The 25,723-nt window shown below is 42.5% G+C and overlaps 1 protein-coding gene across 3 annotated transcripts in view; it reads left to right on the forward strand.

The window, feature by feature from the left end:
- The window catches only part of LOC115174746 (calcipressin-2), a 126,840-nt gene extending 104,827 nt beyond the window's left edge, over nucleotides 1–22,013 (forward strand). For all 3 annotated transcript variants that reach the window (XM_029733568.1, XM_029733569.1, XM_029733570.1), the window contains one exon: nucleotides 19,398–22,013. In XM_029733568.1, coding sequence (XP_029589428.1) covers nucleotides 19,398–19,555 — 158 coding nt within the window. In that variant the 3' untranslated portion in view covers nucleotides 19,556–22,013. The remainder of the gene's footprint in view (nucleotides 1–19,397) is intronic.
- Nucleotides 22,014–25,723: the final 3,710 nt, after the last annotated feature.

The following is a 25,723-nucleotide window of genomic DNA, read 5'->3' on the forward strand; positions in this document are numbered from 1 at the left end:
TCCAATGGCCGATTAGCACCGATACGTTTTATCTATAATTTTTCATCATTATTTATCTTCATATGCCAAGGATTAAAAAGGCTATGCCAACAGATTGTTGACTTGATTCATGATGATGACTGCTAGCTAAGATATGTGACACATAAACTCAGCAAAAAAAGAAACGTCCTCTCACTGTCAACTGCGTTCATTTTCAGCAAACGTTGAGATTGCCTGCAATGACAACAAACTCAGTCCGATGATGCTGTGACACACTGCCCTAGACCATGACGGACCCTCCACCTCCAAATCGATCCCGCTCCAGACTACAGGCCTCGGTGTAACGCTCATTCCTTCGACAATAAACGCAAATCCGACCATCACCCCTGGTTAGACAAAACCGCGACTCGTCAGTGAAGAACACTTTTTGCCAGTCCTGTCTGATGCAACGACGGTGGGTTTGTGCCCAAAGGCGACATTGTTGCCAGTGATGTCGGGTGAGGACCTGCCTTACAACAGGCCTACAAGCCCTCAGTCCAGCCTCTCTCAGCCTTTTGCGGACAGTCTGAGCACTGATGGAGGGATTGTGCGTTCCTGGTGTAACTCGGGCAGTTGTTGTTGCCATCCCGTACCTGTCCCGCAGGTGTGATATTCAGATGTACCGATCCTGTGCAGGTGTTGTTGTACGTGGTCTGCCACTGCGAGGACGACCAGCTGTCCATCCTGTTTCCTTGTAGCGCTGTCTTAGGTGTCTCACGGTACGGACATTGCAATTTATTGCCCTGGCCACATCTGCAGTCCTCATGCCTCCTTGCAGCATGCCTAAGGCACGTTCACGCAGATGAGCAGGGATCCAGGGCATCTTTCTTTTGGTGTTTTTCAGAGTCAGTAGAAAGGCCTCTTTAGTTTCCTAAGTTTTCATAACTGTGACCTTAATTGCCTACCATCTGTAAGCGGTTAGTATCTTAACGACCGTTCCACAGGTGCATGTTCATTCATTGTTTATGGTTCATTGAACAAGCATGGGAAACAGTGTTTAAACCCTTTACAATGAAGATCTGTGAAGTTATTGGGATTTTTACGAATTATCTTTGAAAGACAGGGTCCTGAAAAAGGGACGTTTCATTTTTTGCTGAGTTTATTAATGCCAAAATAACATGCAAAACATGTTAAAAATGTGGGGCTCAAAACAGGTGGGGCAGAGCCCTGAATGACGGGTCACTGATTATTTGTTATTTGCAAACTTTCCAATGAAATGGGCAGCAGCAGTATCAAACCATTGCTAGAGCGGCACATTCGACCGCACATTCATCACTCACTAGATGTACAATTAAAAGGGCCAGAAGCGCAATTAAAGGGGAACAACACAAAAAAATCTACATTTGTTCGTTTTCTTCCAGACATAAAAAAATTAAGCATGGGGCACTACTTTCTCTTGTACACTAAGGACCTGGGGAACAGTTGTAGGGGTGAAGAGAAGAATGTGCCTATTTGAAAGCTATAATATTTATTTTTGCTTACGTTATGTTGAATTTTTTTACAGTAGCTCTCATGCTAGAAAAGGTTGGAGACCCCCGATTTAAAGGATATTGCATAATCATGGGAACAGAGCAGAGCGGCATCAAACTGGTCTTTACCCCCCTACAGTCGCTGTCGGAGCAGCGACTGTAGTTAGAGATTCTGAACTTAGGGGTCAGAGACTGACATGAGGTCAGGGAATAGTAGTGACAACACCTGTAGAAATAGAACTGTCATCCTGATCATAGAAATAGCACCAAGTATATTTGGAATAGAGGGTAAATGGTACTGTACCCTAATGGGAATGGTTATCTGACATGTTTAAAACACTTCTAGTGCAGAAAATGTAAATGTGATTGGGCTAAAAATAAAGATGCATTGGTGGTGAATGTTTCCTGGTACACTGGAGGAGCTCTTAAATGATAGGCCTGGGCATGTGCATTCTATGTCATGGAATAGAGTGCAGTACATGAATGTAAACTTTTAAAACACTGTTTTAGACTATTTTAAAAACTCTGTTTATGTTTAAACTGTAAACATCACAGGCGCTTACTATAGTTATCTGGCATACATCATTACTGTGTGTGTGTGCGTGTGTGTGTGTGTGTGGTGTGTGTGTGTGTGTGTGTGTGCATACTCCATAGTATGCGTGTGTGTGAGCATTGCAGGCTTTTATCCTTCAGAGTATTAGTGGAGAAGCCTTGGGGTTAACACTCCTGAGAGAGTTGACTCAGTCAGTCTGATGTTTCATGCTCATTTAACAAACAAATTAGGAAGTTAACAGAGAATGGGGATTTTAATTTGAACATTCATATAAAGTCAGTAGTTATTTATTGAACTCTTTAATCTATGAAAATGATATTGTTTCTGTTGTTTCCTAGCTGCATTAAACTGTCTCAACTCATCCCCATTAAAACTAGCAACAAGAGACAGACCATAACTTCAGCGCTTGGCATTTGGGCACAAAAACCTTGATCCAGTCAGATTGCCTTCTTCCAGCATGGCAATAATAGCCAGTTACACAAGGTGTGAGTGTGTGTGGGTGTGTGTTTTTTTTCCCACTACAGTGTTTCCATATGCAACCCAGCCTTCAGAGAGAGGGGCTACCTGAGTGTAGTATAGTGCTGCGGCTCTACCAGGCTGCCTCCCTCCAACACAAGGCCTCGTTAAGGAGATCATTATTTTGTTGTTCCCGGCCTTCCAGACTCTCACTCGCTTTCTCACTAAGCCTGAGAAATAAAAACACTTAATGAAATATTTGAGGCGCATCTGGGGGCAGTTAGATGGGTGAGGGGGTTGCCAAGCATGTGTGGCAGTGCTGTACTGTTACCATACCAGGGTCTGGAGAGCAGAAGGAACAGTGGTACAGTACAATACTAATACTGTAGTACTGTGGTAGTACAGTGACGATATGGCTGGGTGTATTGGACTATACAACATACAATAGAATAGATAAGGTCTTTAGCATTTAATTTGACATTTCAGTGATTTAGCAGACGCTCTTATCCAAAGCGACTTACAATAAGTGCATTCACCTTAAAGGCGGCTAGGTGAGACAACCACATATCACAGTCATAGTAAGTATTATTTTTCCTCCATAAAGCAGCTATCTGCAAAGTCAGTGCTAGTGAGGAAACGTTTCCATGTTTCCACACTAGAGCAGAGGACATAAGTGCATGGGATGCAGCACACATTCCTCCCAGTATCAAACACTCCATCAAATCCAATTTCATTTTCACATGCGCCGAATACAACAGGTGTAGACTTTACTGTGAAATGCTTACTTATAAGCCCTTAGCCCTTAACCAACAATGCAGTTCAAGAAATAGAGTTAAGAAAATATTTACTAAATAAACTAAAGTAAAAAGTAACACAATAAAATAACAATAACGAGGCAGGGGGGTTACCAGTACTGAGTCAATGTGCTGGGTTACAGGTTAGTTGAGGTAATTTGTACATGAAGGTAGAAGTAAAGTGACTATGCATAGATAATAAACAGCGAGTAGCAGCAGTGTAAAAACAAAGGGAGGGTCAATATAAATAGTCCGGGTGGCCGTTTGATTAATTGTTCAGCAGTCTTATGGCTTGGGGGTAGAAGCTGTTAAGGAACCTTTTGGACCTAGACTTGGCGCTCCGGTACCACTTGCTGTGCGGTAGCAGAGAGAACGGTCTATGACTAGGGTGGCTGGAGTCTCTGACCATTTTTGGCACTGTGGCACACCTGTTTATTTTGAGACTGTTGCTAAGGAATGTTGTATACCCTCTGTAGCGCCTTACTGTATAACTTTTTGAGGATCTGGGGACCCATGCCAAATCTTTTCAGTCTCCTAAAGGGGGAAAAGGCATTGTCGTGCCCTCTTCATGACTTTCTTGGTGTGTTTGGATCATGATAGTTTGTTGTTGATGTGGACACCAAGGAACTTGAAACTCTCGACCCGCTCCACTACAGCCCCGTCTATGAGAATGGGGGCGTGTTCGGCCCTCCTTTTCCTGTAGTCCACAATCATCTCCTTTGTCTTGATCACAGTGAGGGAGAGGTTGTTGTCCTGGCACCACACCGCCAGGTCTCTGGCCTCTTCCCTATAGGTGGTCTCATCGTTGTCAGTAATCAGTCCTGCCACTGTTGTGTCGTCAGCAAACTTAATGATAGTGTTGGAGTCGTGCTTGGCCACGCATTCATGTATGAACAGGGAGTACAGGAGGGGACTAAGCATGCACACCCGAGGGGCCCCAGTGTTGCGGATCAGCGTGGCAGACGTGTTGTTACCTACCCTTACCAGCTGGGAGCGGCCCGTCAGGAAGTCCAGGATCCAGTTGCAGAGGGAGTCAATGAACAGCATTCTCACATAGGTGTTCCTTTTGTCCAGGTGGGAAAGGGCAGTGTGGAGTACGATTGAGATTGCGTCCTCTGTGGATCTGTTGGGGCAGTTTGCGAATTAGAGTTGGTCTAGGGTTACCGAGATGATGGTGCTGATGTGAGCCATGACAAAGCACTTCATGGCTACCAACGTAGTCGTTTAGGCAGGATACCTTCGCTTTCTTGGGCACAGGGACTATGGTGGTCTGCTTGAAACATGTAGGTATTACAGTCTCAGACAGGGAGAGGTTGAAAATGTCAGTGAATACACTTGCCAGTTGGTCCGCGCATGCTCTGAGTACACATCCTGGTAATCCATCAGGCCTGGCGGCCTTGTGAAACACTGCAGCTCCATGTACTGTACTCTGGCACACCTGTTTATTTTGAGACTGTTGCTAAGGAATGTTGTATATTTAAGAAATGGTGATTCAGGGAGTAAATTATTTGGAGTGTTTGGCCTGGCTTGAAAGAATGCAGTAATAATAGCTGCAGTCTGTTAGTGGTCCTGGACTTAGGCCACGCTTAACCCAAAGGAGAGAGACCATCATGTCCTTCCACCCCCACTACCCACCGCACACACACGCACTCTGCATGGTATGAGCCATCACTTTTGATAGGAGCTGGCTGGGTTGGTGGGGGACAGACATTCACCACCAAGGGCTTAGAGATGGTGAGCTCACCGCATACAGTACAGTCCACACACACACACACACACACACACACACACACACACACACACACACACACCGAGCACATTTATTAGTAGAGCCTGAAATAGTATGGATAATGCTAGGTCCAGATAGGCAGCCTTCATGATGGGATAGTGTGTGTGTCAAGTGATAGAGAGCGGTAATGCTGTCGTTATTTGAGTTCCTCAGTGTGATAGATGATGGCTAGGAGAGTGTTGTGCTCCCAGTGGTCTTTTAGGTGGGGAGATGTTTGAAACTCTGTATCTTATAGTTGACTGATACTGATATGGTAGTCAGGTTCCTTTATCTTGTTCTGAGGACTGGGCTTGTGCAGTGTGGTGTCAGTTCTCCTCTCCTCTACTACCCCCCCTGTCATTCTCTTCCTTTCAGCACCTCCCATTCGTTCTCTATTTCATTTTCACTCCTTTTATTTTCTGCATTCCTTCTCTCTCGCTCTCCTCTCCCCTCCTCTCCCTCTCTGCGCGTCAGAATGCAGCAGCATTGACGTCACCCAGTGGTTGGCTGAGGAGTCCAGGCCCTCAGGAGAAATGGAGAGAGAGATTCACTCTGTAATACAATGCTCTGTGAATTCTCTGAATAACAATTCATTTTTCTTTAAAAAAATTTTTAACTAGGCAAGTCAGTTAAGAACAAATTCTGATTTACAATGATGGCCTACCGGGGAACAGTGACTTAACTGCCTTGTTCGGGGGCAGAAATACACATTTTTACCTTGTCAGCTCCGGGATTCGAAACCAGGAACCTTTCGGTTACTGGCCCAACGCTCTAACCACTAGGCTACCTGCCGCCCCAGCAGATCCCCATTAGCTGTTGCAAAAGCAGGGGTCTTCCTGGGGTCCACACAAAACATGAAACATGTCATAATACAGAACATTAACAGACAATAACAGCTCAAGGACTGAACTACATACATTTTTAGGCACACGTAGCCTACATATCATTGCATACACACAAACTATCTAGGTCAAATAAGGGAGAGGCGTTGTGCTGTGAGGTGTTGCGTTATCTGTTTTTTGAAACCAGGTTTGCTGTTCATTTGACTAATATGAGATGGAACGGAGTTCTATGCAATAATGGCTCTATATAATACTGTACGTTTTCTTGAATTTGTTCTGGATTTGGGGACAGTGAAAAGACCCCTGGTGGCATGTCTGGTGGGGTAAGTGTGTATGTCAGAGCTGTGTGGAAGTTGACTATGCAAACAATTTGGGATTTTCAACACATTAATGTTTCTTATAAAAAGAAGTGACGGAGTCAGTCTCTCCTCAACTCTTAGCCAAGAGAGACTGGCATGCATAGTATTTATATCAGCCCTCTGATTACAATGAAGAGCAAGACGTGCCGCTCTGTTCTGGGCCAGCTGCAGCTTAACCTCTTACATCTAGATGTTCCGCTAGCTATGTTATACAATACATGCATGTTTTGCTCAATCAAGTTCATATTTATATCAAAAAACAGCTTTTTACATTAGCATGTGACGTTCAGAACTAGCATACCCCCCGCAAACTTCCGGGGAATTTACTAACAATTTACTAAATTACTCACGATAAACGTTCACAAAAAGCATAATAATTATTTTAAGAATTATAGATACAGAACTCCTCTATGCACTCGATATGTCCGATTTTAAAATAGCTTTTCGGATGAAGCACATTTTGCAATATTCTAAGTACATAGCCCAGCCATCACGGGCTAGCTATTTAGACACCCACCCAGTTTAGCCTTCACCAAAATCATATTTCCTATAAGAAAAATGGTCTTACCTTTCTTGTTCTTCGTCAGAATGCACTCCCAGGACTTCTACTTCAATAACAAATGTAGGTTTGGTCCCAAATAATCCATCGTTATGTTCCATCAGCGACGTTTTGTTCGTGAGTTCTAGACACTATCAGAATGGTAAATCACGGTCGCGCGCATGGCCCATAATGTGACAAAAAATTTCTAAATATTCCATTACTGTACTTCGAAGCATGTCAACCGCTGTTTAAAATCAATTTTTATGCAATTTATCTCGTAGAAAAGCGATAATATTCCGACCGGGAATCTGCGTGTCTGTAAACAGAGGGAAAAACAGAAAGGCGGGGGCAGGCAGTGCCCGCGCCTAAGCCTTTTGTCTGCTGATAGACCACTTAGCAAAAGCGCTCGTGTGTTTCAGCCAGGGCTTTGAATTACGTCATTCAGGTTTTTCCCGGGCTCTGAGAGCCCATTGGAGACGTGGGAAGTGTCACGTAACAGCAGAGATCCCTTGTAATAGATAGAGATGACAAAGAAGGGGAAGAAATGGTCAGACAGGGTACTTCCTGTACAGAATCTTCTCACATTTGGCCTGCCAAATGAGTTCTGTTATACTCACAGACACCATTCAAACAGTTTTAGAAACTTTGGAGTGTTTTCTATCCAAAGCTAATAATTATATGCATATTCTAGTTTCTGGGCAGGACTAATAATCAGATTAAATCGGGTACGTTTTTTATCCAGCCGTGAAAATACTGCCCCCTAGCCATAAGAGGTTAACTAGGTCTTTCCTTGCAGCACTGGACAATAATCAAGATTAGACAAAACTAGAGCCTGCAGAACGTCCTTTTTGAAGTGTGGTGTCAAAAAAGCAGAGCATCTCTTTATTACGGACAGATCTCTCCCCATCTTTCCAACTATTGAATCTATATGTTTTGACCATGACAGTTTACAATCTAAGGTAACGCCAAATAATTTAGTCTCCTCAACTTGTTCAACAGCCACACCATTCATTACCAGATTCAGCTGAGGTCTAGAACTTAAGGAATTATTTGTACCAAATACAGTGCTCTTAGTTTTAGAGATGATCAGGACCAGTTTATTATTGGCCACCCATTCTAAAACAGTCTGCAACTCTTTGTTAAGTGTTTCAGTGACTTCATTAGCTGTGGTTGCTGATGTGTATATGGTTGAATCATCAGCATACATGGACACACATGCTTTGTTTAATGCCAGTGGCAGGTCATTGGTAAAAATAGAAAAAAGAGTAGAGGACCTAGAGAGCTGCCCTGTGGTAAACCACAATTTACATGTTTGACATTAGAGAAGTTTCCGATTAAAGAAAACCTTTTTGAGTTTTATTAGATAGATAGCTCTGAATCCACGATATGGCAGAGGTTGAAAAGCCATAACACATGTTTTTTCAACAACAGGTTATGGTCAATAATATCAAAGGCTGCACTGAAATCTAACAGTACAGCTCCCACAATCTTCTTATTATCAATTTCTTTCAACCAATCATCAGTCATTTGTGTCAGTGCAGTACATGTTGAGTGCCCTTCTCTATAAGCATGCTGAAAGTCTGTTGTAAATTTGTTTACAGAGAAATAGCATTGTATTTGTCAAACACAATTTTTTAAAACACCCAATGTGGTACGGATCTGCTATTTTTATACTTTAGAATTTGGAACCTCATCAGAAGCTAGCCAGCTAACTAGCTACCAGCCAGCTTCAGCTCGGTCAATACCTGCCAGTCTGCACAGCGCGATATCAACCCAGAGCATATCGGACTGCTTTTTCTCTACCTCATCACTGGATTCCAGCCGCAAGCCCTGGTCCATTACACCGGATCATCGCAGCTAGCTAGCTGCATTCGAGTGGCTACTGCTGGCTAACGCCTCTGTCCCGTAGTAAGCACCAGTTAGCCTTGAGCTAGCCTTGAGCTAGACCCATCTCCCGGCTATCCAAAGAGGTCTACCAGCTAATTCTTGGGCTACAATACCTCTTTTGCCAATTGGCCTGGACCCTTTATTGCTGACACGGAGCCCCGCCAATCCATCAATCGACTGGTCTGCCGACGTAATCATCCGAGCTAGTTTCAACAGGCTTTTCCGTTGCGACATCGCCGAAGGCCCATCTGCTAGCCCTGGCCCGCTAGCTGTCTGAATCGCCGTGTCTCCAGCTCGCCTAGCGTAGTAGTGACTACTGAACGGCTCCCTGACTCACCTGTTGCGGCTCATTGGACCCTATGATCACTCGGCTACACATGCTTCTTCCTAATGTCAACATTCCTTGTATATTGCTGTTTTGGTTAGTTATTATTGTCTTATTTCACTGTAGAGCCTCCAGCCCTGCCCAACATGCCTTTAGATAGGCCTTTTGTCCCACCCCCCACACATGCAGAGACCTCACCTGGCTTAACTGGTGCCTCTAGAGACAAAACCTCTCTCATCGTCACTCAATGCCTAGGTTTACATCCGCTGTACTCACATCCTACCATACCCTTATCTGTACATTATGCCTTGAATCTATTCTTCCACGCCCAGAAATCTGCTTCTTTTACTCTCTGTTCCAAACGCACTAGACGACCAGTTCTTATAGCCTTTAGCCGTACCGTTATCCTACTCCTCCTCTGTTCCTCTGGTGATGTAGAGGTTACCCAGGCCCTGCAACCCCCAGCACCACTACTATTCCCCAGGCGCTCTTATTTATTGACTTCTGTAACCGTAAAACTTGGTTTCATGCATGTTAACATCAGAAGCCTCCTCCCTAAGTTTGTTTTATTCACTGCTTTAGCACACTCTGCCAACCCTGATGTCCTAGCTGTGTCTGAATCCTGGCTTAGGATGGCCCCCAAAAATTCAGAAATTTCCATTCACAACTACAACATTTTCCGCCAAGATAGAACTGCCGAAGTGGGTGGAGTTAGCTTGCAGAGTTCTGTCATACTATCCAGGTCTGTGCTCAAACAATTCTACTTTTAAAAATCCACCTTTCCAGAAAGAAGTCTCTCACTGTTGCGCTTGTTATAGACCCCCCTCAGACCCCAGCTGTGCCCTGGACACCATATGTGAATTGATTGCCCCCCATCTATCTTCAGAGTTCGTACTGTTAGGTGACCTAAACTGGGGTATGCTTAACACCCCGGCCATCCTACAATCTAAGCTAGATGCCCTCAATCTCACACAAATTATCAAGGAACCTACCAGGTACAACCCTAAATCCGTAACCATGGGCACCCTCTTAGATATCATCCTGACTAACCTGCCCTCTAAATACACCTCTGCTGTCTTCAACCAGGATCTCAGCGATCACTGCCTCATTGCCTGTGTCCGTAATAGGTCTGCGGTCAAACGACCACCCCTCCTCACTGTTAAACGCTCCCTAAAACACTTCAGCAAACAGGCCTTTCTAATCGACCTGGCCCAGGTATCCTGGAAGGATATTGACCTCATCCCGTCAGTAGAGGATGCCTGGTTGCTCTTTAAAAGTGATTTCCTCACCATATTAAATAAGCATGCCCCATTTAAAAATGTAGAACTAAGAACAGATATAGCCCTTGATTCACCCGACTTGACTGCCCTTGACCAGCACAAAAACATTTTACATTTTAGTCATTTAGCAGACGCTCTTATCCAGAGCGACTTACAGTAGTGAATGCATACATTTCATACATTTTTTCTCCATACTGGTCCCCCGTGGGAATCGAACCCACAACCCTGGCCTTGCAAACACCATGCTCTACCAACTGTAAAACTTGAAGGTAATTTAGGGGTTTAAATCAATTAAATGACTCGAACCATACAAACATTACATTTATGTTCAATAAATTCATAACATTTATTCTTATATCATTAACACTAAGCTTTAACATCCTGTGGCATTCTGCATTAGCATCGAATAGCCCCCGCGTTATGCAACTTTTCAGGGAAGTCAGGAACCAATATACACAGTCAGTTAGGAAAGCTAAGGCTAGCTTTTTCAAACAGAAATTTGCATCCTGTAGCAATAATTCCAAAAAGTTTTGAGATACTGTAAAGTCCATGGAGAATAAGAGCACCTCCTCCCAGCTGCCCACTGCACTGAGGCTAGGAAACACTGTCACCACCAATAAATCTACGATAATCGATCATTTCAATAAGCATTTTTCTACAGCTGGCCATGCTTTCCACCTGGCTACCCCTACCCCGGCCAACAGCTCTGCACCCCCTGCAGCAACTTGCCCCCCCCCCACACTTAGAATATGTGGACAACTACAAATACCTAGGTTGAGGTAAGGAGAGACTGTAAACTCTCCTTACAGACTTACATTAAGCATCTCCAATCCAAAATTAAATCTAGAATCGGCTTCCTATTTCGCAACAAAGCCTCCTTCACTCATGCTGCTAAACATACCCTCGTAAAACTGACTATCCTACCAATCCTTGACTTTGGCGATGTCATTTACAAAATAGCCTCCAACACTCTACTCAGCAAACTGGATGTAGTCTATCACAGTGCCATCCGTTTTGTCACCAAAGCCCCACATACTACCCAAAACTGCGACCTGTATGCTCTCGTTGGGTGGCCAACGCTACATATTCTTTGCCAAACCCACTGGCTCCAGGTCATCTACAGTGAGGGAAAAAAGTATTTGATCCCCTGCTGATTTTTGTACGTTTTCCCACTGACAAAGAAATGATCAGTCTATAATTTTAATGGTAGGTTTATTTGAACAGTGAGAAACAGAATAACAACAAAACAATCCAGAAAAACGCATGTCAAAAATGTTATATATTGATTTGCATTAAAAGGAATTATTTGTACCAAAGACACCTGTCCACAGAAGCAATCAATCAATCAGATTCCAAACTCTCCACCATGGCCAAGACCAAAGACCTCTCCAAGGATGTCAGGGACAAGATTGTAGACCTACACAAGGCTGGAATGGGCTACAAGACCATCGTCAAGCAGCTTGGTGAGAAGGTGACAACAGTTGGTGCAATTATTCACAAATGGAAGAAACACAAAAGAACTGTCAATCTCCCTCGGCCTGGGGCTCCATGCAAGATCTCACCTCGTGGAGTTGCAATGATCATGAGAACGGTGAGGAATCAGCTCAGAACTACACGGGCGGATCTTGTCAATGATCTCAAGGCAGCTGGGACCATAGTCACCAAGAAAATAATTGGTAACACACTACGCCGTGAAGGACTGAAATCCTGCAGGGCCCGCAAGGTCCCTCTGCTCAAGAAAGCACATATACATGCCCATCTGAAGTTTGCCAATGAACATCTGAATGATTCAGAGGACAACTGGGTGAAAGTGTTGTGGTCAGATGAGACCAAAATGTAGCTCTTTGGCATCAATTCAACTCGCCGTGTTTGGAGGAGGAGGAATGCTGCCTATGACCCCAAGAACACCATCCCCACCGTCAAACATGGAGGTGGAAACATGATGCTTTGGGGGTGTTTTTCTGCTAAGGGGACAGGACAACTTCACCGCATCAAAGGGACGATGGACGGGGCCACGTACCGTCAAATCTTGGGTGAGAACCTCCTTCCCTCAGCCAGGGCATTGAAAATGGGTCGTGGATGGGTATTCCAGCATGACAATGACCCAAAACACACGGCCAAGGCAACATTGGAGTGGCTCAAGAAGAAGCACATTAAGGTCCTGGAGTGGCCTAGCCAGTCTCCAGACCTTAATCCCATAGAAAATCTGTGGAGGGAGCTGAAGGTTCCAAACGTCAGCCTCGAAACATTAATGACTTGGAGAAGATCTGCAAAGAGGAGTGGGACAAAATCCCTCCTGAGATGTGTGCAAACCTGGTGGCCAACTACAAGAAACGTCTGACCTCTGTGATTGCCAACAAGGGTTTTGCCACCAAGTACTAAGTCATGTTTTGCAGAGGGGTCAAATACTTATTTCCCTCATTAAAATGCAAAACAATTTATAACATTTTTTAAATGCGTTTTTCTGGATTGTTTTGTTGTTATTCTGTCTCTCACTGTTCAAATAAACCTACCATTAAAATTATAGACTGATCATTTCTTTGTCAGTGGGCAAACGTACAAAATCAGCAGGGGATCACGGGTCACCATAGCAACACCCACCCGTAGCACACGCTCCAGCAGGCATATTTCACTGGTCATCCCCAAAGCCAACACCTGATTGGCCGCCTTTCCTTCCAGTTCTCTGCTGCCAATGACTGGAACGAATTGCAAAAATCACTGAAGCTGGAGTCTTATATCTCCCTCTCTAACTCTAGCTGTCAGAGCAGCTTACCAATCACTGTACCTGTACACAGCCAATCTGTAAATAGCACACCCAACTACCTCATCCCCATGTTGTTATTTATCTTTTTGCTCTTTTGCACCCCAGTATCTCTACTTGCACATCATCATCTGTACATCTATCACTCCAGTGTTAATGCTAAATTGTAATTATTTCGCCTCTATTGCCTTACCTCTCTACTCTGATACATTTGTACACACTGTACATATATTTTTCTATTGTGTTATTGACTTTATGTTTGTTTATGCGTAACTCTGTGTTGTTGTTTTTGTCGCACTGCTTTGCTTTATCTTGGCCAGGTCGCAGTTGTGAATGAGAACTTGTTCTCAACTGGCCTGCCTGGTTAAATAACGGTGAAATAAAAAATAAAAAAATGGACCCTTAACACTTTTATCAATCAGTTTCTTAACAGGTGAATGTTTATCAATAAATGGAAGAAGCAATTTCATAAATTCATTAAGTGCAGCATCTGGATGCTTCTCGTTAATCACATCAGACTAACAAATATTTTTAACATCATCCACATAAGAGTCACAGCAAAATATTTTGTATGATCTCTTGTACACTATTTTAGGCCCAGCTTTTGGAACTTTGGCTTTCCTGGATATAGCTGCTATGTTGTGATCACTGCATCCAATGGGTACGGATACAGCTTTAGAACAAAGTTCTACAGTATTAGTAAAAATGTGATCAATACATGTGGATGATCTTGTTCCTGTAGTGTTTGTAAACACCCTGGTAGGTTGATTAATAACCTGAACCAGATTACAGGCACTGGTTACAGTAAGAAGCTTCCTCTTGAGTGGGCAGCTTGATGAAAACCAGTCAATATTCAGGTCCCCAAGAAAGTAGACCTCTCTGTTTATATCACATACACTATCAAGCATTTCACACATATTATTTAGATACTGACTGTTAGCACTTGGTGTCCTATAGCAACACCCCAAAAGAAAAGGCTTTAGATTAGCGAAGCACGATATATCGGTGAGTATATCAGAATCGGCCGATATTCGCTAAAAATGGCAACATCGGCATCGGCCCGATGTCTAATTTAACGCCGATGCGCAAAACCAATGTCAAAGCTGACGTGCGTACCTACATATATGACGTAAGTAGATGACATAATGACGCCATGGAAAATACTAAGCGCACACTTTCAACAAGTTCAAGACGAGCAGTCATTTGAAAGAGTAAGAACATTTCAGCGAGACAACTCAAAGGCGAAAGCCATTAACGCCAAGATAATGGAATTCATTGCCCTTGACAATCAACCGTCCTCTGTCGTGGATGATGTTTGCTTTCGCCGACTGGTCGAGCCCCGGTACACACTATTCTTCAGATGTTACCCTACCGGAGTTACACAGTACTGTTGAAACGTACATCTATGAGCTACTTGCTATGGGCATCACTACTATTAGCTTCATGACTGACATTTGGACCAGCCGATGTCAGCCCCATGAGCATACTGAGTCTGACAGGACAGTGGGTCGACGAGGATTTCATACTGAGGAAAGCCGTATTGCATGCTTAAGAATATGTTGGTTCTCATACCTCTGCTGCCATTTCAGTGGCATTTGAGAACATGTTTGAAACTTGGAAACATGAGCAAACTCCTAGCGCCATTGGAACAACTGACTCGAGAAATAAGCTAATCAACTGCTTCTGCAGCAGACGTGATACCCTCTGTCATGGTATTGAAACGCCTGCTCAACAAAACTGTCGACACAGACCGTGGGGTTAAAACTTACAAACGTACTCGAGGCTGTGAACAACTGATTTGGTGGCATTCTCTCTGAGCCTCTTTACTATTTCGCCACCATGCTCGATGCTAGGTACAAGGACTGCTACTTCAATGCAGACAAGAAACGGGGTTTACGTGAAATGTTACATACACAGCTGGACAAGATGGACACGTACACAGTGACAGTGCGCACCGAGGAAGAGAGGCAACGGACAGATGTAGCTGAAACTTCACTGCTTGACATGTATGATGAAATCCTAGTTGAGAATGAAACGACTAAACAAATGAACAACAAAACAGCACAGCAAGTAAATGAAGGAAATAGATTTTGATTATGTTTTACTGGTAATGGGGTCATACATAAATGCAAAGAAAATAACTTTTGGGTCAGTGTGTGTGTGTATGTGTGTGTGTGTGTGTGTGTGTGTGTGTGTGTGTGTGTGTGTGTGTGTGTGTGTGTGTGTGTAACCTTTATTTAACTCCGCAAGTCAGTTAAGAACACATTCTTATTGACAATGACGGCCTACCACGGCCAAATTTGGACAACACTGGGCCAATTGTGTGCTGCCCTATGGGACTCTCAATCACGGCCAGATGTGATACAGCCTGGATTCGAACCAGGGACTGTAGTGACGCCTCTTACACTGAGATGCAGTGCCTTAGACCGCTGTGTGTGTGTGTGTGTGTGTGTGTGTGTGTGTGTGTGTGTGTGTGTGTGTGTGTGTAACTATTTAACTGTACTAGAATGCTTAAAAGGCCGCTAAAATGTTAATAATCGGTTATCAGTATCGTGGGTTTTTTTGGCAAGGAAAATATCGGTATCGGGCAAAAATGTCATATTGGTGCATCCCTACTTTAGATATGCCGAGTGAACCTGCAACCACAACACTTCTCTAAGCATTACAGGGATATGGCTCTGAATATATATATATATATATATATATATATATATATATATATATATATATATATATATATATATATATATATATATATATATATACAGCAACACCTCCCCCATAATAATTTCTGTCTCTTCTATAGATGTTATATCCTTGTATTGCTACTGCTGTATCATCAAATTAATTGTGAGTCTCAGAAATGGCTAATATATGAATGTTATCTGATGTTAGCAAGTTATTGATTTCATGAACCTTATTTCTAAGGCTACGTACAGTGGCTTGCGAAAGTATTTACCCCCTTGGCATTTTTCCTATTTTCTTACAACCTGGAATTTACACAACATGCCTACCACTTTGAAGATGCAAAATATTGTTTCTTGTGAAACAAACAAGAAATAACAAAAAACAGAAAACTTGAGCATGCATAACCATTCACCCCCCCAAAGTCAATACTTTGTAGAGCCACCTTTTGCAGCAATTACAGCTGCAAGTCTCTTGGGGTATATCTCTATAAGCTTGACACATCTAGCCACTGGGATTTTTCAAAACTGCTCCAGCTCCTTCGAGTTGGATGGGTTCTGCTGGTGTACAGCAATCTTTAAGTCATACCACAGATTATCAATTGGATTGAGGTCTGGGCTTTGACTAGGCCATTGCAAGATATTTAAATGTTTCCCCTTAAACCACTCGAGTGTTGCTTTAGCAGTATGCTTAGGATCATTGTCCTGTTGGAAAGTGAACCTCCGTCCCAGTCTCAAATCTCTGGAAGACTGAAACAGGTTTCCATCAAGAATTTCCCTGTATTTAGAGCCATCCATCATCCTTCAATTCTGATCAGTTTCCCGGTCCCTGCTGGTGAAAAACATCCCCACAGCATGATGCTGCCACCACCATGCTTCACTGTGTGGATTGTGTTCTTGGGGTGATGGGAGGTGTTGGGTTTTGCATTTTCATAGCATTTTCCTTGAAGTCCAAAAAGCTCAATTTTAGTCTCATCTGACCAGAGTACCTTCTTCCATATGTTTGGGAGTCTCCCACATGCCTTTTGGCGAACACCAAACATGTTTGCTTATTTTTTTCTTTAAGCAATGGCTTTTTTTTGCCACTCTTCTGTAACGCCCAGCTCTGTGGAGTGTACGGCTTAAAGTGGTCCTATGGACAGATACTCCAATCTCCGCTGTGGAGCTTTGCAGCTCCTTCATGGTTATTTTTGGTCTCTTTGTTGCCTCTCTGATTAATGCCCTCCTTGCCTGGTCCATGGGTTTTGGTGGGCAGCCCTCTCTTGGCAGGTTTGGTGCCATATTCTTTCAATTTTTTAATAATGGATTTAATGGTGCTCTGTGGGATGTTCAAAGTTTAGGATATTTTTTTATAACCCAACCCTGATCTGTACTTCTCCACAACTTTGTCCCTAACCTGTTTGGAGAGCTCCTTGGTCTTCATGGTGCCACTTGCTTGGTGGTGCCCCTTGGTGTTGCAGACTCTGGGGCCTTTCAGAACAGGTGTGTATATATATATATACTGAGATCGTGTGACAGATCATGACACTTAGATTGCACACAGGTGGACTTTATTTAACAAATTATGTGACTTCTGAAGGTAATTGGTTGCACCAGATCTTATTTAGGGCTTCATAGCAAAGGGGTGAATACATATGCACGCACCACTTTTCCTTTTTTTTTTTTTTTTTTAGAATTTTTGGAAACAAGTAATTTTTTTCATTTCACTATTTTCTGTATGTCCATGACATGAAATCCGTATAAAAATCAATTTAAATTACAGGTTTTAATGTAACAAAAAAGGAAAAACGCCAAGGGGGGTGAATGTGAATACTTTTGCAAGGCACTGTATATTAAATATGGCCAATTTTCAGCCCTTTCCTGGGTAGCTTATCAGAGAGACATCATACTGAAAAGAGCAAACAAAGCAAGAGAAAAAAATATACATTCAGTTGTCAATTAATCAATTGGTGTGTGTGTGCTGTGGGGTTGAAGCTACGAACCCATAGGCTTGGCTCTCTCATCCCCCCTTCTGGGAAGGAGTGTGGACAATGAGCCTGTCATAGCGGATGTAAGCAATGTCCCCACTCGCTCAGGCAGCTTTCATGGCTGGGTTCTTTCCTCTTCTGGCACACAGCTTCAGGATAGTCGTCGTTGAGTAAGATATATATATACTTCCTCTCAAGTTCTTGGCTCTTTCCAGAACAGCTACCTTGTCCTTGAACATCAGGATCTTGACCACTAACACCTGGGCCGGTGGTGGATTTTACAGTCCTGTGGGCGCGCTCCACCTCAAACTTCCTGTGGTCCATCAGTCTCCGTCATGTGGAGATTCTGCAATTCCGTCCACAACCATGTTGTTCTGCCTTGATTGGCCCTTGAGAGTCTGATTCATCCATCATTGCTATCATAGATTCACACAGAACTGATGTCCTCTCTCTAACTTACAGATTGCTGTCATCGAGCTGACCCTGGGAGAACTGCAAACTGTTATTCAGGTCCGGGACCTCTCTGGTCAGGTCGTCCATTCTTTTATCAGTTGAATCCACCAGTATTTGGTTAAAACACTTGAAGCTACAGTTGAAGTCGGAAGTTTACATACACCTTAGCCAAATACATTTAAACTCCGTTTTTCACAATTGCTGACATTTATTCCTAGTAACAATTCCCTGTCTTAGGTCAGTTAGGATCACCACTTTATTTTAAGAATGTGAAATGTCAGAATAATAGTAGCGAGAATGATTTCTTTCAGTTTTTATTTCTTTCATCACATTCCCAGTGGGACAGAAGTTTACATACACTCAATTAGTATTTTTCACACTTTTACAGTGATCGTTTCATCAGCTGTTGTACAATGTGTATAAACAGGATTTTGACAGAGACTTTAATATTTTTTTCAAGTTTTATTGGGTGCACACACACAGACAAGCACACTTGTATTGATTGATTTGGCCAACATTACTGTACTAGAATCATACCTCTTGGCCCAAGGGATGTTATACCTATACCTCAGCTACATAGACATTCCTAATATGTCACAGAACTTCGAGGTATATCTACTTCTCCATCTTTCCATCTAACATTAATGATTGACATGATATTTGGACATCAACATGAAGCAAAAGTTTTATGGATATTTGTGTTGAATTGATAAACCAGTGACTGCTGCTGTTAGATGGCAAGAGTGCAGCCAGAGGGAGATTTTTACAATTAATTTAACTAGGCAAGTCAGTTAAGAACAAATTCTTATTTACAATGACGGCCTAGGAACAGTGGGTTAACTGCCTTGTTCAGGGGCAGAATGACAGATTTTTACCTTGTCAGCTCGGGGATTCGATCTAGCAACCTTTCGGTGACTGGCCCAACGCTCTAACCACTAGGCTACCTGCCGCCCCATATAATCTCAGTTTTCCCTGGGTTGAGGTCCTTATAACCAGATAATTACAAAGACTCTGTATATTCAGCTTCTGCTCACTGAAATGCCCCCAATTCATGAGTAGAAAATCCTTGAGTTTGCCTCGTCATACTGAACGTGGGCTCCCTCTTGAGGTCATGTATTCTACTGTAGAAAACTGATCTGAGATCTGCTGCTTTGAATTTTGAAACATCTGCCTTGTACTTACCTTCTCTCTCTGTCTATGTTTCTCTCGCTCTCTTCTCACTCACTCACTCTGTCTACAGGAGAGAAGTTTGAGCTGCATGCGGGAACAGAGTCCACTCCCAGCGTCGTAGTCCACGTGTGCGATAGCGACACAGAGGAGGAGGAAGAGGAACCAAAGAATTGCCCCAAACCAAAAATCATCCAGACCCGGCGCCCTGACCTTCCTGTGTCCAACTGAGCTCTGTCCCTCTGCCACTTCCTGCCGTAACATCCTCGTCTGGAGGAAGGAGAATTTGACCCCCCCCCATCTCTCTCACAGGAACATTCCCCATGTTCAGCCTTCCCGCCTTAAGGCTGTCCGCCTGGGCGAGAGGGGGAGTGATCTCTGTTCCTCGTCGACATACAGCTGTTGATGTGCTACATGTATGATCACAGAGTTTGTTTCCGTCCACTATCATTTTCACTTTTCTAGATGCAGCCACCATGCCCTCAGTGATTGGTTCCTCTCTTTGTGATTCTGTTGATGTAATGTCACACAGTTAGCAGTGATGGGGCAGCACCTTGCTTTCAGCTCTTAGCGGTTGTGTTGCATGCCAGTTTAAAGAAGCCCATAGGTCGCCTTTATGGACTGTTTGCTGGACGTGTGTTAGCTTTGCTCTCGCACCACTGCGTATGTACCACAAGCACTAATGATGAATAGCACTTCTCTCATCAGGGCATGTTAGCCACTGAGGTGGTGAGGGACTGGTGCTGCATGATTTGAAGTAACCCTAAGGAATATTATAAATACTCAATACTTAAAGTTGTCAGAGGTTGTTCCTGATGTTGTCAGTGCTGTTTGTCGACCATGGGATTTTTTTTATCTTGCCAATGCATGCACTGGTCTGATACAGTTTGTGTATTTACTTTGCTCCATTTGCTGTATGTAACTGTCAATGTGGCCTCTCTCTCTTCTCTATCTTCTCTGTCTCCTCCCTGGGTGTTCTGGCTATCGGTGTTCTTCACAGAAAACAATGCTTAAACCTGTTACAAGCCATGCGCCTTCAAGTGAAAGCATTATGTACAATGATATTTCTGTGATTTTTCCTCAATGTGAATTTTTCTGTGTCCATGTCTTGTCCCTGACAGTCTGTTTTAAAGAGAGGGGAAAAAAAGTGAACTAAGATGTCAGATGTCATCACATGAAGACAGTCTATAAAGTGCATGGTTACATTTTTCTAGAGATATTGTGTTGTTTGAGAACAGTGGTTCAGGAATGGGGTTTCCTTGCAGTTTGTGTACTTCTGTAGAGAGAGAGAAACATTTATTCAAACTCATAAGGAATAAGAAAATGCATCACAACGATCTTGTGAGGATGAAAAAATATATATAATTATGTTACACAAAAGGTTCCAAGTGCTATTACACAGTCTCTGTGAAAATGGTCGAGGGGAATGACACTCACTCACACAATCATTTTTGTTTCCCTTTGTGTGTTTTGTTGAGTTTTTCCTGTGTCGGTTCAATGAGTGTCTTGGTATGGCTGAATAACTTACGGGACTTAGAACAAACCCTGTACAAAATGCATTTAACATTCCCTGTCTGTTTGTGGAGAACTGGCGTTGTGATCAGTTTTCTATCGGCCCTTCCTGTTTTAGACACTACACCAACACTGAGATTCTACATTTTGTTGACACACTGATTCCACCCTGGTGCTTTTCTACACTCTAACCACTCAGACTGTAACCTCACACTGTCTGTTATTTCAATCCCGATCTCTGATGATGATGATAAATCCAATGGTCCGATTTGATGACCCAGTTCAAAGTGTGCTGATTGATATGATGGTTTACTTCACCAGGCTCCAGTAGGTTGCGTTAAATGCCCTTCTCTTCTACCTGCAATATTTTCCCATCTGCTTATAATTGACGTTTAAAGCAGATCAAATGTTGTTGGTAATAATTAGCCACTATCCTTTTGAAAGTCACAGCCATCAAATGAAATTGAATACGGTCCCTATCTATTTCTAAAAACACCAGGTTTGAATCATTTCTTTCTTTCAAATGGTTGGGGTAACAGTAGTCCTTCATCCTTGTTTTGTTTCGTACATGCTGGTTTTAAGACACTCTTCCCTCACTGCATTTATCTGATGGTTACCAACAACACAATAACATGCCCCTGTCCAAATGATGTACTACAGCCAACATTACAACCCAAAATGAGGTGACTTGTATACATGCAATGATTTTGTTTCTAGATTTGTGTTTTTGGCCTAGACCCCTGGTCTGTTGAATCTTCCCTATAAGCTTGTCCTGCAGTCATATCCTTAAACGTAAACACAGTAAGAATTCTGCATGTTGTCAATATGTACCTGTATGTGATTCAAAATGTCCAGATATTTGTAATTTACAGATTCTTTTTTTCTCCATTTATTTTTTAAATCATTATATTATTCTCTGTTTTCTTCTGAGAGTCTGTTGGATTGGGAAGTAATATCAGTGATGGGGGGAACCAATATCTGTATTGTGTAAAACTTGTGCAACACCTTCAATGTACTTGTCATTCTACATGTACAACCTGCCTGCCTACACTAAGAATACATATCTGTATATATTAATCAATACTATTTTTACTGCATTTTTGTACAAATATTCATGGTAGCCATGTAAAAGTAGTTGACATGATTCTACGGTAGTATTAAAAGAGTTTGGTTTTAATGTATTGTCTTGTTTTTAATGTGTCCTCTTGTTGCTTATAGGCCTACTGATTTTATAGGAAAATAAGGGGAAAATTCTCAGGTCTACATCCCCCATTTACTAAGAGATTTGACTCCCATCTTGACTCCTCCATTCTCTAACCTTCACTCAATCACTTTCCCTTCCTTGAGCATCATCGGTGTGTGAGACTTGTCACGGCCAATTTCAGTGTCAATGTCAATTTAAATTGTTTTTCTCGAGCTATCATCATTATACAGTGTTTAATTTTTAACAAAGAGGACATCACTGTGATAAACAACGTTCATCTCTCTCTTGTTCCTTATCGCTTTATCGGCTGTTGGAGAGCGCTTGTTATTCCCCTCAGTCCACTGTTGCTGTGGGTTTTCTAGGGCAATGCTGTCGCAACAGCCATCAATCATTGTTGCCCTCCCCTTCTATCAGTCTTCTACAATATCACACTGATGTTCAGTCAGGCTACAGGCTATGTTTATGTAGGCTTAAACTTTAGAGGGCTAAGTGCTGTGTTGATGGGGTGAACGGGGTCAAAGCAGTTATTTACAACTGTCTGAAAGTACATGAAAAGTGGTGTCTTGACTCCCCCTCCTCTCCTCCGTCTCCTGCTTCTTCAGCTGGTCGGTCTAGTGCCAAGATGAAGGTGTGTTTGGCCCTGACATCCAGACATGAAGCACTCTAACTGGCTCCCATATACAGTGGGTTCCTAAATTATTGACACCCTTGATAAAGAGGAGCAAAAATGACTGTGTAAAATAAATAATTCAAATACTGAGCTACAGGTAACTGCCAAAAATAAAGGAAACCCCAACATAGTGTCTTAATAGGGTACTGGGTCACCATGAGCCAGAACAGCTTCAATGCACCTTGGCATAGATTTTATAAGTGTCGAAATCTATCGGAAGGATGTGACACTATTCTTCCATGACAAATTCCATCATTTAGGTGTTTTGTTGATGGTGGTGGAAAACATTGTCTCAGGTGCCGCTCCAGAATCTCCCGTAAGTGTTCAATTCGGTTGAGATCTGGTGACTTGAGACGGCCATGGCGTATGGTTTTCATGCTTATCAAACCAGTCAGTGACCACTCGTGCACTGTGGAGTGGGGGGGCATAGTCATCCTATGGAGGCATAGCCATGGTAGCCAAAATAATGGTCTTCCCAACATTTTTATACATGACCCTAAGCATGATGGGATGTTCATTGTTTAACTCAGGAACCACACCTGTGTGGAAGCACCTGCTTTCAATATACTTTGTATCCCTAATTTACTCAAGTGTTTCCATTATTTTAGCAGTTACCTGAATATTGTATGCTCCCAAAAAATTGGGAAATTATATTATTTTATACTAATTCAATTACTCAGGGAAAGAGATTTTGTTTAAACAAGTAATATCATTTTTTTCAAAAAGGTAGTGGTCAAAATGACTGACACCCCTGTTTTCAATACCTCACCTTGCGAGATAGAGCCCCACAGTGGTGGTGTCATAATACCCATAAAACCTAGCGGTCAGACAGGGAAATGGTTCCAATAGTTTTTCCACCATTCATTTTTCCCATATGCAATTTTAGAAACACTTAAAATAAGGGCTGTGCTTCGTGTAGGCTTACCCTGGTGTGATGTTTTGATAATCATGTAAATCTCTCTCGGACAAGGTTACTTTTATCAATATATTTGTCTCTATTTACTCTCAGATTCTAAAATGCTAATTAGCATCAAAGTACTACAAATCCCTGCAAGCTCCTGCACGTCATCTCTAGCTGACACCTTTGCCAACAGGTAATGTGTCAATTTAAAACTTGCACAATACAGTTCAAAGATTTGACAGTTTAAAAAGAAATGTAGCCAATTTATTCATTACTAAATTTAGCTAACATTATATAGTTAATCTACAGATTCTTACCTTTGCCTCGACTTGACAGTCTCGTCCAGATCATGGCATTTGTAGTTCTTTATGATAGCCACATCAGCAGCTAATTAGCATTTTATTTTTGGGGGGTAAATACAGGTGAATATATTGAGAAAAATCACCTTGTCCAAAAAAGATTTACACGGTTATCAAATCGTCATGTCAGGGAAGCCTACACGAAACACAGCCTTTATTTGAAGTGTTTCTTAAATCCCCTAAGGGAAAAATGAATGGTGGAAAAACTATTGGAACCATTTCCCCGTTTAATCGCTAGGTTTTATGGGTAGTATGACTCATTCTGTGGTACTCCATACTGGCACTGAGCTTTTTTCTAACATGCTTTATGAGTTGGTGAACACATTGGGAGGAATCCTTGCCTGGAAACCGTCGTTGAATTCACATCGGGCAGAAATTAGCGTTTGAATCAGGAACGTTTCCTCTCACGACCTCTACAAGCCAGAATGTTGAATAAAATTATATTTTAACGTACTTTACCAGTTCACATTCCTACCGCCAGAAGAACCAACCACATGGACAAACGGTAAAGTATGTTGAAATATCATTTTATTCAGCATTCTGGCTTACAGAGGTTGTGAGAGGAAACTTCCCTGATTCATTTCTGTTCATGTTCATTTCTGCCCGACGTAGAATTCAATGCAATTCAACGTCGGGTTTCCAGGCAAGGAGGGATCTTAGACCATTCCTCCGTACAGAATCCTTACAGATCCTTGATATCCTTTGTGTGTGTTTATGGACTGCCCTCTCAATTCAAACCAGAGGTTTTCAATGGGTTTCAAGTCCGGAGACTGATAAGCCAATTTCAAAAAGTTGCTTTTGTGGCAAATTAATAATTTCTTTGTGGACTTTGAAGTGTGCCTGGGGTCATTGTCTTGCTGGAAGATCCACTTGCGGCCAACTTTCAGCCTCCTGGCAGAGGCAACCAGGTTTTTGGCTAAAATGTCCTGGTACTTGGTAAAGTTCATGATGCCGTTGACCTTAACAAGGGCCCCCAGGACCAGTGGAAGCAAAATAGCTCCATAACATCAAAGATCAACCACTGTGTTTTACAGTAGGTAGTGGGTTCTTTTCTGCTCATGCGTTCTCATTCAGATGACAAACCCACCACTGATGTGTGTGGCCAAAGATATCTATTTTCATGTCATCCAACAAATGTAAACGCCTGGAGTCTGCTAAACGGAATTGGCCCTTAAATTGGAACCGGTGCTTTGGTCAGAGGCCATGAAAATAGAGCTCTTTGGCCACGCACACCAATGGTGGGTTTTGTGTCGAAATGATGAATGCATAAGTAGAAAAGAACCCTGTAAAATATGGTCCAGTCTTACTGTGTCTGCAAATAAAGTCTTTGACGAGCTCTATTCACAGTGACAGTATAAGTTATTGGACATCAGCTCAGTAAGGTGTGGTGTACTACCCTCTAGAGGAGACATGTAGAACCCACAGGCTTGGACTACAGGGTGAGAAGAATGCCTGCTTATTGTCACAACACTGATATCAATATTTCCGAACATAAAACATTCACCAGGGTTGGAAAGTAAAATATTTTATTTTTAGGGTTAGATTAGAGTTTGGGTTAGTGTTACTGCTGTAAGTACAATGTATTACCAGTCTAGGGTTAGAATTAGTGCTATAGTTGTAGGTGCATTGTATTACCAGTCTAAGGGTTAGTGTTACCCTAACCATAATCCTTAAACATACATTGTAGTACAGCCATAGCACTCACCCTCTTCTACACTCACCCTCTTCTATTTCATTGCGTAATAAAAATTCA

This window comes from Salmo trutta, chromosome 35, assembly GCF_901001165.1.
Source record: "Salmo trutta chromosome 35, fSalTru1.1, whole genome shotgun sequence".
Lineage (NCBI taxonomy): Eukaryota > Metazoa > Chordata > Actinopteri > Salmoniformes > Salmonidae > Salmo > Salmo trutta.